General features: G+C 40.0%; 2 protein-coding genes across 2 annotated transcripts in view; one reads left to right on the forward strand and one right to left on the reverse strand.

Annotated features, from left to right (window-relative positions):
* snta1 (syntrophin, alpha 1) overlaps nt 1–1,295 on the reverse strand; it is a 42,055-nt gene extending 40,760 nt beyond the window's left edge. The window contains exon 1 of the mRNA XM_074666509.1: nt 869–1,295. Within this exon, the coding sequence (XP_074522610.1) occupies nt 869–1,151 (283 nt within the window). The 5' untranslated portion in view covers nt 1,152–1,295. The remainder of the gene's footprint in view (nt 1–868) is intronic.
* The window catches only part of cbfa2t2 (CBFA2/RUNX1 partner transcriptional co-repressor 2), a 60,069-nt gene continuing 47,810 nt past the window's right edge, over nt 491–12,749 (forward strand). The window contains exon 1 of the mRNA XM_074666484.1: nt 491–562. Within this exon, the coding sequence (XP_074522585.1) occupies nt 547–562 (16 nt within the window). The 5' untranslated portion in view covers nt 491–546. The remainder of the gene's footprint in view (nt 563–12,749) is intronic.

The following is a 12,749-nucleotide window of genomic DNA, read 5'->3' on the forward strand; positions in this document are numbered from 1 at the left end:
ATATATATATAAAAGTAAGACCATTTCTACACCACTTGTTAACTTTTCACAAGGCTGTGAATGGCACAGGCATGGCCGCCTACAGTTTTATTTTCTCGATCCTTGTGAAACTAGTTATCACAAGAAGCCATGTTTTTTGTTTGTTTTGTTTTTTTCTTGTTTGTTTTTTTTTTTAATCATGGGTTGGTGAGATGTTAAATGTAAAAACTAGCTTGTATTTTAAACTGAAGAGAAAAGGGGATTATTTTTTAAAGGAAATTAGATTATCACGGAAAAAGGAGTTGGTAAATGTTTGGGGGACATGGCCCCTTTAGGCTTCCATATGCATCTCAAAACTTTTCTCTATTTGTAGTGTCATTAAAGAATAGCGAGGAGGCACAAAATTTATGCGTATTTCTCGATTCAGAACCAAGTAAGTTGAGTATACCAAGTTTAGGTTTTAACAGCAATGCGTGTGCCAGGTCACGCTGTCAAATAACAGCTAAGTTAGCTTAACGTTACACGACTGTCGCTGTTTGCCAACTCCTGTGACTGTGGGACACTGAAATGGTTCCCCGTAGAGGTGAGACACAGTTTAAGGTAATCACAGCTGTCACTTTTTCTCACTTTGAACCACACACCTTAACAGGATTGACCGTGTGTTTAACTGCAAACAAGGATTTGGTTTCAAAACTTAATTTAAAAGAGAGTGTATCGTGAATTTGAAGGACGTGAGGGTCCGTTGGAAGTTAGCCCACTTCACTGACAAGTCGACGGTTAGTTGACAGAAACTGTGCTCAAACTCTGTCATTAGTGAGCCAAAACTTGAGTCAGCTGAAACTGACTCGCCGTCCACTAAATTAGCTGTTTTTTCGTTGCGTTTCCGTACCTTTAATACTGATTCCAAGTCCTCCAACATCTTGTTTAATAACTCGCACAGTGCGCTTCACGTTGGTGATGGTTTCCGGGACCGGAGAAGAGCTGAGGTTCGGGGGGTCTCCGTTGATAGCACCGGCGGGAGTTGGGTTGGGCTTCGCAGGCTCCTCGACACCCTCTCCGGGGTTTACGGTTAGCGTGTCCTCGGTCAGTGTAGCCAACACCCGAATCCAGCGGTCCACGGTCACTCGAAGTTCCAGCAGCCCCGTTTTCTGTGCCTTCATCGCGGCAGCCATGTTCAACGCATTCCTGGAATAACTCTAGACGGGCTGGCAGTCCTGTAAAGAGATAGGGGGTGGAGGGATGGGGTAGGGGGCACACACACTCATACACGCTCTTCCTCCTCTCCCTCTCTTTCTCTCTCTCCGACTTTGTCCGCCCCCAAAGAGGTTTACCCAGTAGTAAGAAGTAAAGTTAATTGAGGGTGATACGATTAGCAACGGTGTTGACACAGACACTCTAAGTTCAAAGAGCTTCTTGTCGAGTTCCCCCATTAATGAACTGTGTGCGCTTGAGTCACACATAATTAAGTTTTGATTCATTCATTTATTTATTTATTTCAAGTGCATTGAGCCACCCGGGCTCAGATCACAGATCTCATTTGCAATGTGCCCAACAGACACAAAATCACTGCACTGATATACAGACGTTCTGTCACGCAGAAAACAAAATCAATACTGCTGCCCAAGCCAGAGATGGTCCACTGCTTTGCCTTTCCAGTGGAAGGAGCTGAATACATCGGGCATGAAATCCTCAAATCGTCTTGAGTCTGGACTCTTGTGACAGAAAATATGCTTACTGTAATGTAGTGTAGCATAAAGAAAACAGTTTTGACCATGTTGATGGTTGAATCTTTGTGCTTCAACCTAATGGAATTGTAATGGGAAGGGGACAGGGTCTCAAAAATGTGCACAGGGTTGGCCTGAAGCAAGCAACTGTCTAATAATACATATAACAACAGGTCTTTAGTTAATCTGCTTCGAGTAAACAAACCATTTGAAACAATACCCTTAACATATCTTACAAAAGTAGACACCAGATGAGCATGATGATCTCTGAAGAGAGGTTAGCTCAAAGCTTCTCTCCAGTAGGCACTAAATGAGTTGGCAGCACAGTATGAGCACTGACAAAACAATCAATACTGGCCAACGACCAAAACCAGAGGACTCCATGTGCCTGAGTGGGAATTCCTTAAGACGAAGGAGCAATACCTTGAGGAATGCTAGATGTATGAATTGGCTGAGAAGTTTGGAGGTTGTATTTCAGAATTTAATGGGTAATATGAATGTTGAAGTCAGGGTTATGATCTCACACTTGGGCTACCATTTCTAGGAATTAAGAAGTGCCTGAGGGTTGGAGCTTTCTCTGAAAATTTATTTTGTAAATATTTCTGCCAACCAGTGGAATGTGTTGATTCTGATTACTTTTTCATCTTTTTACCCCTGAAGACCACACAACGAATAACTTTTTCATCTCATCATTTTGTTTTTTCTTAGGAACAATACCTCCTCTGCTTTTCATCATGATGTTTCAAACACTTCATGAATGATGATAATACTGCCACATTACAAAAAACGAAAGAAATATGCAAATATAAATATACATATTTTTAGTTTTGCAGCTTTACTTTGATGGCTTGTATTTCAGAGAACATGAAAAACACAGCCTAAACTCTGTCTGAATATTATTTGTCATAAATGTCAGTACTATTATCCTGTGCCCAAGCCTTTTCATCTCGTCCTTGACTTCAACTCAACATGGATAAGCATTTCACTGTCCTGGTGAGTCAGCAGAGGTGCACTTAATTGCACCGAGTAGACATTAAGAACATGCGTGAGTCACTGAAACAAGCTGATGAAGCAGGCCACATTTTTTATGCCCTATTGCATCTGCAAGTAATCAGCTAGCCTTCAGCTGTGTGTGTACGTGTGTATGTATGTGTGTGTGTGTGTGTGTGTGTGTGTGTGGCAGCCTGTGTGTGCTGCATCTGCTTCACAACAGGTGAAATAGCAGAGAAGTTCCTGCACCCAATTTTAGAAAACAGCTCTTCTGGGTGGGCAGTTGTTCTTTTAATGAAAACAAGTTTGGGATCACTGGCTGAAAAATTGTTCTCAGCCCATACAGATTGTTTAAAGGTATGTCTTTTTACTGAAAAGCAGACAAGCAGACAAATTACTTTTAATCTCAGCATTTATGTGTGACCAGTTAATGTTTACTTTGGTATAGAAAAAGTTCACAGTTCTATTTTCTGCATCTGAATTTCTTACATCAGTTGAATGAAACACAGACGCTTCAAAGATTGCTCTGCCCAGCAGATGCTTGTATGTTATTTCTTTATCTCATGTCTCCCTCAAGTGGTCAGACGGCTACATTACTTCAAAAGACTGCTTTAAAGGAACCTAACCCAAACAAACAGGATTTTTATGTTTTTATGCCATTGTTTGTTTTCAAACAATGATTAAAGCATGCAGAGGGGGAAACTAGGTCCAAATTTCTTTTCGTTTTTCATCTTACCTTGATAAGTGATATATTTCTTAGATTTACAATAAAATACATCTCATTTAATCTCTTAAGCATTAGAATTAAAATCAAAATACAATTGCGCTGTTGAGAATAGAATTAAACCACCACATCTGTCCCAGGATTAAATGCACTTCAGTTATTAAATTTATGTTCCCAACCATATGTTCAGAAAATATTCAATTAATCTAAATAAACAACCCTTCATAGTAAGGATATACAAGATTGCTCATTTTGAAGTCAAACTGTTTTCAGTAGAGTATTGTTTAATATGTCAAAACAAGCATTTCAACATATTGAAATCTGACTTTATTTCGTACATGCATACCTCCTCATTACTGCATATATAACTCTGTTAAAATAAACAAAACAACAAAAACCCACCCACATGTCGTATTTAGCACATGTATAGATCAACACATCCCGCCAACTCAGCAGGATGAATGGGAGGGTTTCAACGACACTGCTTGACTTAAGCAGTGCTTCTACCTAATGATGTTCTGCATTATGACAGAGTGTTTGACCATCTGACCCCTTGTCTATACATCTGTCAGTCTGTTCCTTTGTGATCTGAATGGCAGGTGGCCAGCCTATTTTTCACAGTGCCGGGCCTTCATATTTTTCAGAACTACAATGAATGGGCTGGTAGCATTCGTAAGGATGTCTCACAAACAAAGGACTATGTGTCATCTCATAGAAAACACATTTGTAGTTGGGAGTTGATGTGGTAATATATTAAGTTATAAAAAGTTGCTGGTCATATGATAACATAAATAGAGTCCTCCAAGTGTATTGAGATAGTGTCACATTTCCTGTTGTTTTGGTTTCACCCTAGTACATCTGACTTTAAATAATAACAGAATTATGGCCAAAATGTGTTTAAAGTTAATTATGTCAATGACAGATCAAGTCTTTTGGTAAGTTACTTTTAATTAATTAATTAATTAATTAATTAATTTATTTATTTATTTATTTATTTATGTAGAATGGTGTGTACTGTTGAGTTAATATTTACATGCTAACATTAGGCCTTTTGGGGTTTTTCTATAGAATACTGAGCCTAAGTAATGTACAGTGCAATTATCCAAATGTTTTATTACTCTGCTAATTCACTGTACTTTATATTCCATGACATTTACTTATAGCTATGGTCTTTAGCATTGTTGCAAATCAAAAATTCCAATACAAAATCACAATGATTATCTTCTGAACTGAAGTATTTCAATAAATGTATCTTTAAAGCAAGGAATTCTTACATTTTGTTGTCCAACATTCTTCTTTTACAACCAATTGCCCGTCAATAATAAAATGAAATAATGTTAGAATTGACTTGTAGCCCCAAATACTTCAACTTCTTGTAATGTTTAAATCTAAACCTTTAACCACTACATGAGAAAAAAAAACTATATCTTAATACAGGAAGTTTATAAAATGTTATGGTTATACAGATGACAAAAAAAATGTGTAAGGCTAAGCAATGGATTTGTAAAAACATAAATATTGAAAAAAATCTAGAAAACATGTGAAGCTACATTTACTTCATTCAGTTTTTGTAACTTCTATTCACCCATTTAGAAAACATTGGTGTTCATTAACTGTTATCAGGGAAATTTAAAAAATTTCACATGTATCTATGTATGTAAAAAAAATATTTAAAAAGTTGAAATGATGAACTTATGACTTGACAACAGGGAAAAAAATAAGTAGAAAATAACACTGTGGGTTTAAAAAAACAACCCCTCAGCTGGTAGCATTGAGGCTTTGGTCGGATATTTGAAGTCTTAATCACCTATTTTAATGGTGTTGTTTTGCCTTTATGACAGTAGTTAAGATGCTGCAGTGTCTTTCTGCTACTGTTAGAAAAAAGTCCCACTGCTTGTTTGAATGCCATATTTCACTCAGAGAAACTACCAGTGTGATCAGCTGACTGATAAAAGACATATGATTGTAAATGTGTTTCATATCGTATACAAATACACAATAACAGCTGAAGACCCGGCAACCCCCCACACCCCCATTCAATCAGCCACATATATGCATGTCTCAACTCCCCAAAGACAGTGGACAGTTGGGATGGCCTGCTGATTAATTTCAACCTTCCCCCGCTTCACTTTGCCTCCTCCTGCTCCCGCATCCTCCAACCATCTCTGCATCCCTCCATCCTTCCCTCCCTCCCCTGCCCCACAAAGGGCATCAGCTCCAGAGGTCTACCATATGGGCCAGTGTCTGAGCGCCTGACTGCCTGCCTCCCTGCAGCTTGCATATGTGTGTGTGTGTGTGTGTGTGTGTGTGTGTGTGTGTGTGTGTGTGTGTGTGTGTGTGTGTGTGTGTGTGTGTGTGTGTGTGTGTGTGTGTGTGTGTGTGTGTGCATGCACCGACTGTTAGTTTGCCCCACCTGTTCATCTGTAACAGCAGACCAGATCTCTCGTCTACAACCCGCCTCGGACAGGCTGGTGGACAGAGAGATAGATGAACTGATCAGACACAAAGGCTGATAGATTGAGATGGAGATGACAGACATGCAGATGTTACAGAACAGGGTTTTAAAGAGACATCTAAATGACTGACGAGCAGCTGCAAATCCAGTTATTGATAACCACCTGCCAAGTTATTAGAGAAGAACAGGAAATATGAGCAGATAAGGGAGGAAGAGATCGTAAATAGGGCAGAGGACAGAAGTCCAGATGGACAGAGAGCAGATGAGCCGATAACAGATTAAAAGTATGGATAATTTATGCTCAAAATATGAAGGTGGAGAGAACAGACTGCGGTAGACAGACACACCATGCTGCTCCCCAAACACCCGAGGACACAGGATTATAATGAATGAGAACTTGGGGGTGATAATGAAAGGTCAAAGAGAAGAATAAGTCCAAGGCTTGTACACCTGTGGCCCACCTTCTGCTGTCTAAATCAGGCAGCGACCTTTTGTTTTTTAACCCCCACCACAACCGTTCAGTTACTCTCATTATAACCTTCTGAATAATGTAAAGGTATATAAGCATAAAGGGAGCAAGCGGAGGAGAGGAGATGAGGCTGAGGGATGGAAGGATCTACATAATAGGGCTATCTCTCTCTCCATCTGGTCATGTGTTTATAATCTTCCCCTCCTCCGCCTTAATGCTGATCTTTCTGTTTGTCTGACAGGTCTACTGCCCCATTGCCCTAATCAAAGCAGCTCACAATCTAGCTCCTGCAAATAATATCAAGCTCCGTATTTACAGCCTGCACAAGTTTTGTAAATGCATGTGTTTTAGTCAATTTGTGCATTTTCATGTCCCTTTGCAAGAGCTGACCCAAGCACTTTCCAGCCTCAGGAGAATTAACCAGGCGTCTGCCACCTGACCCCGTTGACTCCAGCCATCCTGGGCTCAGCTGATACGCGTGCCGTGTGGCCCTGACATGAGGAGGACAAAAAAAGGCAGGAGGAGTGGGAGGAGGCAGAGAGACAGAAGGACCAGCAGGCAATGAATGATTATGATGACTAGGGCCATCTTGCTGGACTTATCTTCCCCTCCCCGCCGTATACTCCCATGCAGCAGAAGCAGAAACCCTGGCCTTGGCCCTGGCTCTGTGTCTCCCTCATGGACGAGTGATCTGGCTCGGGTCGGCGTGGGTGAAGTGTCACCACCGAGCAAGGTCTGCTCTGTCAGCTGTTGAGGATGACAGAAGGAGAGGGAGGAGAGGATGAGGGAGATGTATGCCAGTTGAGAGGAAATAAATCATGAAGTAAATTGGTGAAATCGTGAACAAGAAGGAACACATACAAGGCAAGATGATATTGGACTGAGCAGACTGAAACAATAGATAAAAGAGAACAGGTTTTGTGGAGGTGTCGTATCTGCCAAGCCTTATGCAACCAGTGTTCCTGCAGATGGCACGACTGCTGGGAAAGTAGGGTAAACAGTCTCAGCTAATGACTTGCCCCCTCTTGACTCAGTACAGTGAAGTGAAAGAGCAAATAATTGGGGAAAACATGCCCTCGTGGGGATTAAGAATGTGTCAGGTCAACCTCTGTACAGCGAAGAGGGTAAGCAAGAAGGGTGAGGAAAGGGTGAGCGTGTGGGCTCATACATTCATTGCATCTTTTCACAGTGCTGTTGGCACTGTCGGATCACTCTGAGGTGGTGATTACTTAACTCAGCTGAGCGAGCAGAGAGGAGGGGTGGCCAATTCCTCTTCAAGCTGAGGAGTACAATCATATGTGGGGTCTGAGGCTGCACTTTGTCCACAACACATATTTGAAAAATCGGATAATTTACATAAAAGAGAAACACATAAGAACATTTACGCCCATAGTTGCGCTTACAATAAAACTAAGAGCTAACAGCTACCAAAAGCTAATGTTTTAGCAACTTGCCCAGCTCCATTAAACACTTGCCTTGATTAGCCAAAACACAAAGCAACAGTACTTAGATCCCAACAGTAAACCCAACCCTAGAGACAACCTCATCACACACATCATCAAATCAACCTGAGGAAAGATGTCTGACACCTCTGCCTGTTGGCACTGTGGCCAAAACATAAGCATTCTAGACTGATAAACATTTTGTCAAAAAAACACAAGTGTCTGTCTCAGGCTGATCTTGAAAATTGGGAGATGTTGACTGCTGCTGATGTTGAGTTACACAGTAACTCAAATAATAAGAAGTGTCAACATATGTAATCTAGAAGAAGTCTTGTCTACTCCGTCTAACGTTATGTCAAGAGAAACTTTCAGTCTTCTTTGAATTAAACTACTACAATGGTCAGTGTTGATCATGAATTGACTGTGGATTGAAGTTCAGTGTGAATTTGTTCCACAAGTAGGCTAATAAAAAAGTATCAAGAGGGACTACTATTTGGGCTGTATACATACAGGATTTTTCAAACATTTAAATGTCTTGTCAACTTGTTTAAGTCTTTGTCAGCCAAGTAGTAAGCAGGACAATGTGTCATGAAGGGGTGGTTGTGCAAATCAAAATACTTTCAGGAGGGCTGACTGCATTTGTGTTGGGGCCTTTCTTCTAATATTTTTGATATTTTTCTTGGCCCACAAAGTTAGTTGTTAGAGGTTTTAGCTATAGGAAGTTGATTGGTCATAATCTTCAGTGTTGCCTATAAGTTTTTTTTTTATGAAACTATAATACCTCATATTTTGGGGTTAAAAAGCATAACACATGTTCTTAAAAACTGTAAGATTTGGTCGCAAACTTCAAACATACAGTATTTAGCATATGGATCAACAGCAGCTCTAATTTGGAGAGTATGTTACAATCAAGCAGCAGCCTCCGGTCTAAGAATATGAGACAATGCGGAAGGGCTAAAACCTACTGTATCTGGTGTGTCCACTTGAGGCTGGCTCCAGAAGTACCGGAAGTCACATACACACCAAGCCAAAAAAAGCAGTTTTCACAGCAGAAATTAACCCATTTACAGCCCAGTTCAAAAAACGTCTCCTGTCTGACTCGTTAATTTAATCAGCACACACTGTATAAAGGGTGGCTCTTTTTTTTTCAAACTCAGCAGTTCAGAGGATATCAAGATCGCAAGCTCGCACAATCAGAGGCACAGCTCAGGTCACGTGACATTACTTTCAATATGGCTGCGAAAGCCGATGTGCTACAAAATCTGTTTTTTAGAAACAGACGGGTGATGTCATGTTAGGAGACTACATCCATTAATCATACAGTCTATAGTTACATTTTACTTTGAGAGATTTGTCTTGGACTTGCGAAGTCTTGCACGTGCTCAAATCTTGTCACATTATTAATATATATATAACAATAATTGAAAATGAAACAACCTACATGCAAACAAAGATAAGATATACCAAAGGAAACCACAAATATTTAAACGCTTATTGTACATTGCTGATAATGCACAAGATCTGTGCTTGCTAAAAGCAGCAAACCAAGTTAGTGGCTAAATGCCTTTATAAATTGAAAAGTGAAAGTGAACTTGCACAAATTGACAAAAGGTCAAAAAACCTAGAAGAACCCAGAACTTCAAAAACACTCCTTTTAGAGTTTCCTACTTATTCTGTAGCAAGAGGAGTGCTGCCCACTGTATTCCCTTGTTGGAAACTTAATTGAGAAGGGCAAAACATAACTGCTCATTGGCTCACATGGGGATAGATATTTTGGTTTATGGTTAAAGGTTGAATCCTCTAAAACTTTGCTCACGCTCGACAGATATTCAGTCTGTCAGTCACACTGTCAGCCAGACGACAGGTTAGGTCAGCTGATTTGCTGTGTAACAGTCCTGCTGGTGTGATTAAAGGGGCTGTGACAAAGACGCTGAAAGGCGATCAAGGGGGGGAGCAACAGCCAGCTGTCACACTGAGAGACCATAATGGCCACGGTAAATCCCACAGCCGTCTGATCCCGTTTCTTCTTTGACTTCAGCCTCCTGCTAACTGACTAGTCATCTCTTTGTTAACCTGTCAGTGAGCTGGTTGACAACGTGAGCCGGAGAGGACATAGTTGTCACACTTAGTCGTTGGTCTGGATTGATTCATTTTATGAGCTATTCACAGAGAATGTAGAGATATAAATTACTATTTAATAAAAGACCACACTGTGTTAAGGAAATTAGTTCTTTAGATAGAAATGTGTCTGTAATGCCCACTTACAATATAGAAACACATGTAATACCTGCAGTAAATGGTTCAACCTTAATGAAATAAATCAGTCTGCCGTAGATTGAGCTTTTTCTCCACTGTTACTCAGAGTAAGTTCTTGTTATGGTGCACTTAAAGCTTCACAACCATGTATCTGTCTTTATTTTGTCTTCAGTTCTCCCATTTACTACACGCACCTGCCAGAGACTATGTGGGTGGTGACTATGTGGAGCTAAAGAGTATCCCCTTTTCATTAACACAGCAGGCCTGCTGTCACTGACAATGTCGTTAAAGCATAGCCAGTAAAACTTCAGAGTAAACTTAAGTTTCTCCAGGACAATCAATGATTTTCTGTTTTGCATCGTCTTCTCATTGGCCAAACTTTGAAACGTATCCTGGGAAAGTACTTTCAAACAACAACAAACTGATCTCAGCTCATTGTGCTCTTGATTTCAATTGACTGCGTTTAGTATATTGAAAAGCTAGCGGACACATGTCTATGATGATTATGATACAAAAAAGGCCAAAGTACAGCATTATGTACAGTGAAAAGATAAGCTGTAGATGGCATAATGTTCTATAGTTATAAGTCATTTGTTTTTATCCCAAAAATTTACGGATGTGAATGTTCAGGGAAGACTTTTTTTTCCGCCCTTATTGTTTCATTTCCCCTTCTTTCATTGATAATGAAAACAGCCCAGTCAGCAGCACGTGTGCTGCCCCTGACACTGACACAGCAAGTGGTGACTCTTGGCTCCTGTGTCCCCAAGCTGTGGCACCCCCTGATGTTCCGCTTAACATCAGAACAATTAGTGGCCCTCTGCCCCGCTCTTTACACAAGAAAAGGGAGAAACATGTGACCCCTCTCCCCACCACACACATACTGCTGTAGTGTGGTAGCTGATGGCTCCTTGGCTCCTCCGTAGCAGGAGCAGTAGGTAATGACTCCTGCCTGCCTGCCACGGTGGACCTTAATTTGTTATTGTAGCGGAGCAGCTGTGCAGCATGCTGCAGAGAGCAGGTGGCTGCCTGGCAGGAGTGGAGGATGGGGGGAGGGAGAGCGGGGGAGGAGAGGAGCGTGTGGCATATGTGGGTGGCTGTAGGGGGAAGAAAAGATGATGATGATGATGATGGTGTGTGTGTGTATTGGGGGTAGTGCAGCCCACATCCTCTTAAGTCAGCATCCAAATATTATGCTTGTAAAAAAACAATAGCATGTGTGATTTTGGACGGAGTCCAGATCAGGCTGTGGAGAGAATTCTGGCCTGATGTTATAAAGTAAGCAACAGATTATTTGCTCTTAACTTAATGAATGCATAAATTGTTTTACATTTTACTGAACATGCAATTCATTAGTAGTCTCTCTTTGTCCTCTGTCCCCATTGTCTATATTCTACATAACTGTTACATTTCCACTTTCTCACAATGACGCATATTAATCATGTCTTAATATTTATTGTATTACACATTTCTACATACTACTACTACTACTACTACTGTTATTATTATTATTATTATTATAAAATTTGTTATAGTAACTTTGTTACATTTGATACATCTTTTTTTACAACAAATTTATGTATCATGAGTTATAAAATATTTTTAAATCCATGATTGATGGATTTAAAATCCATTTTAAATCCATCAATCACAAAGCAGTGCCCCTATGAGACTACTTATAGTGCTTTATCACTGCAATAATAAATGTAGAGATGCTGTAAGGAGGATCTGTTTAAATAGAGACTGAATAGAGATGGTACCAAAACAAATTTTCTTTGTTCAATACAATTTTTTACTGGATTCAACGCAGCAAGGTAAAGTACTTATCAGTACAGTTACACAGTGCTACGGTTTGAAACGTGACAACAAGCAAATGTTGTAGTAGCCGGTTATATGTTGCACTATCAGCAGCACTGTAAACACTGTTAGTTTGTATGTTTGTTTAGTAGCTATGCATATTTAGCGCAGCTAGCAGCCTGGCACTGGAAGATATGTCTGTAATGTGTAACATTAGTGAATCCTGCTTATGTCCTGCCAGTCATCTACCAGAACCAACGTAACCAAACTCTTCATTTTATTGGTAGACTCTAAAGTTTGAACAGACCACTGCAGAATAACTGCTGCATGTGGGTTGGAATGAACATTATCACAGTTTAACCCCCAATATAGCCTATAGCCCATGTGATATCACTTTCCTGTTAGTCATAGAAATTGTTTTCAGCAGAGAAAATGGTGTTGTCATAGGGACTCTGACGTGCCATAAATCAATTTGGTCCTGCTCGACCTGATCGGAAAGCTATGAAGTAGCATTCTGAAATAACCTCTAACCTGTAATATTGGTACTGATAATCTAATTTCAAAGTGTGGATTACAATCAGGCATAAATCTAGAAGGGAGACTTTTGCAAGATCACTTAGAGACTACTCAAGGCCACTTTAATGTATAAAGAATATGTTGTGCTGCTTTAGGCCTACTTAATATCACCAGACTCAATATGTATGCATATAATTATGTATGTTTATATGCATACATATTAGGTATGTATTACTTGTGCAAGTATGTATGTACATTGGTAAAAACATATGTGAATATATGTATAGAGAAAGTGTGCATGTATGCATGTATGTATAGACGTGTAATGTATGTATGTAATTAATGCCTATATGTTTGCATAGATGCATTTATGCATGATGGTATAAGGTACGTAATGTAG

Source organism: Halichoeres trimaculatus, unplaced genomic scaffold (genome assembly GCF_033239565.1).
Source record: "Halichoeres trimaculatus isolate MK-OKI-2021-1 unplaced genomic scaffold, fHalTri1.1 fHalTri1_scaffold_1, whole genome shotgun sequence".
In the NCBI taxonomy this organism is placed as follows: Eukaryota; Metazoa; Chordata; class Actinopteri; order Labriformes; family Labridae; genus Halichoeres; species Halichoeres trimaculatus.